We start from the raw sequence: 2,590 nt of genomic DNA, 5'->3' as shown, positions 1-2,590 counted from the left end.
ACAAATGCACCGACAGTAGGCTAACAAGTTGAGACTCCTCACTGACACATGCCCCTGCATCCTACTTTGATGCATAGAAGGTTCGGAAAATGGTCAAGCAAGCAGTGCGTCGACATAACTCACTCATTGCACCTTCAAAATGGGGCTATTTTTTATTACCGGTGAGCATGCAGGCGGGTTAATTGCCTTGCCTGAAGCCTGAACATAGAACGGAGATGAGCAGGAACTTTTCCTGTCGGAGGAGACAGGGTCAGAATGCACGTCCTCTGGCAAGGCTATCCCAAATTTCAGACGGAGGGAGATACAAGTTCGATCAATCCTAGCAAATTTGCCTGGTCCGATTACCGAATTCCTGTCCCAACATCTCCGGATATTTCTTCTGAATGCAGTCAAGGAGCTGAAAAATAATCATCTTGTTTTTAGTTCAGAACATGTGGTGAATAATAGATAGAGAGGAAAAAAAAGCAGGTTACCTGTCCAACTTTCAGATTTCTGATATGGCAGCAAAATAGTAGGTAGGCATTTCCGACATGGAAGCATAAATCCCCAGTTTGTTTTCTAAAATCCCAGCAACTGGAGCAGAGAGGTATTGATTATTGAGACATCAAAATCAAGATGACCACATGGGTATGAGGTTCTGATTATCAACTGACCTCCCAGCGTTCATCTATCTTCTGCGTGCGGCTAAGAAACCTGAGAAACAATCACCTTTTTTTTAATTCAAAACATGAGACAGATAATGAACAGCGAAAAGCAGGTTTACTTTTTTGGAGCTTTCATTTTATTTTATATGACAGCGAAAATACTAGGCTTTTCCAGCAGCATGAATCCCCTTTTCGGACCCAACGAGTGGAGAACAAAATATTGAGATTGCGAGTATGAGACGCCATTATCATGACCGCGTGAGGACGAGGTTCTGAAGTGAAACCGAACCTGTTCACATCAGAAGAAAAATACGTTAAGCATTTTCCCTCCCAACCAAATATAATAACTAATGTAATAGGTGATCCAGGACAGGGATGGCCTAGGCAATCCCTCCAGTAGCATATAGGTATTTAGTCCCAAAACAAACTGGGCATGTATGGTAGAAGTATACCTTAGAAAGTTACTCAGCGATCAGTTCACATAGCACCCATCAATTTCGACCTCTAGCTTGCTTGTTGCAAGTGATCTGCATCCTTCTGATAACTCGTCGCTGCAGTCGTAGATCTCCAGTTTTTCCAGTGAAGGTGGAAGGCCCTCCTTCGGAAGCCTTGAGATGCTATTACAACATGTGATCTTCAACGTATTGAGGGAATGGAGGCCATGTAGGCCTGCAGGAAGATGTATGAGATCCTCACATTCAACAAAGCAGAGCTCTTGCAGGGACCTGAGGAGCAGAAGCGCTCTCTCTTGCTCATCTGTTAGCCTCGTTGATTCCAATTCAATAAGCATTAGGCTTCGGAGGCAGGTGAGGCCCTTGCAGAATGACGTGTTAAGGGGAGACAAATCATGGACCTCGAGACTTTCCAGTGCAGGGAATAACTCATAGCTATGACTTGAAATTCCCTCAATTGGCTCATAACTCTCCAATGGGGTAAGGGAAACCAAGGCAGGGGAATAGAGTATTTTCAAATGCTTGAGGTTCACGAGGGATCGCAAGCCCTCTAGTGAGACGAGTGAACTGCAGTACTGAATTTCCAAATGTTCCAGCGCCGTGCACGAATGTAGCTGTAGAGATTCCATGCTTGAGTTCACAAGTAATACCAAAGACCTGAGTGTTCCAAGCGCCTGTGTGCCCTCTATAGCGACGAGCAGATGACAATTTTCAACTTCCAATTCTTCTAACGCCGTACAGAATCCACCTGTAAATATTCCAAACTTCCTTCATTTAATTCCAATTTTCTGAGGCACGTGGGATTTCCCACAAAGCAGGGCCGCATTGTCTTTTGGGGACAACCAGTCCAAACAAGTTGATCGAGTGATTGTGGGAGGAGACATCTTCCCTTCTCTTGGGCATCTTCATCAAGGGAGGTAAATCCAACCAAATCTTCCCTACTCCCCTCAAATATTAGATGAGGGCATTTACCAATGGTTATCTTTGTGAGATTCAGCGGAATGTGCACGACTCCGTCAGCATCTGAGCTTGGCCATGCATCATTTACATATCCTGATGACGAAGCCTCGGAAGCTGACATAAAGTTTGATTGGACCTTTCCTTCCTCTTATATCTTTAGCTATTTCAACTGCGAACATTCATATAAAGTCAATTCCTTCAGGGCCGGTGAATGTCGCAGCATCAGAGATAGCCACTTCCCTGTTATTCCACAATCTCTAATATAAAGACTTTCAAGAGATGGGAGAGCATCCTCATTTGCAGGCACAACATCTGAAGATAAAAGTTCTCTGCAGTACTCTATTTTCAAACTCTTTAAAGAGATGAGTTGACTTAAACCTTTGAATGAAATAGATGTCATGCTTTTGCCCGACAATATCTCCAAGTATTTTCTCATTGACTGCCATCATCTCACTTGGAAGTCCATATCCATAAAGCTTTAATGTTTCCATGGAAAGTCCCTCCATTGACATAATTGTTGAAACACTAGTGATT

General features: G+C 43.5%; 1 protein-coding gene across 1 annotated transcript; it reads right to left on the bottom strand.

Moving 5' to 3' along the window:
- Nucleotides 1-1,101: 1,101 nt before the first annotated feature.
- LOC125528910 lies at nt 1,102-2,196 on the bottom strand. The gene has a single exon (XM_048693328.1). The coding sequence runs from the start codon at nt 1,723-1,725 to the stop codon at nt 1,117-1,119; it is 609 nt and encodes a 202-aa protein (XP_048549285.1). The 5' UTR covers nt 1,726-2,196; the 3' UTR covers nt 1,102-1,116.
- Nucleotides 2,197-2,590: the final 394 nt, after the last annotated feature.

Source organism: Triticum urartu, unplaced genomic scaffold (assembly GCF_003073215.2).
Source record: "Triticum urartu cultivar G1812 unplaced genomic scaffold, Tu2.1 TuUngrouped_contig_5208, whole genome shotgun sequence".
In the NCBI taxonomy this organism is placed as follows: domain Eukaryota; kingdom Viridiplantae; phylum Streptophyta; class Magnoliopsida; order Poales; family Poaceae; genus Triticum; species Triticum urartu.
This window is presented reverse-complemented; position numbering and strand designations above follow the sequence as displayed.

Bases quoted from the DNA above. Each gene is read 5' to 3' on its own strand.
- LOC125528910 (XM_048693328.1), bottom strand. From the start codon at position 1,725: ATGGAATCTCTACAGCTACATTCGTGCACGGCGCTGGAACATTTGGAA.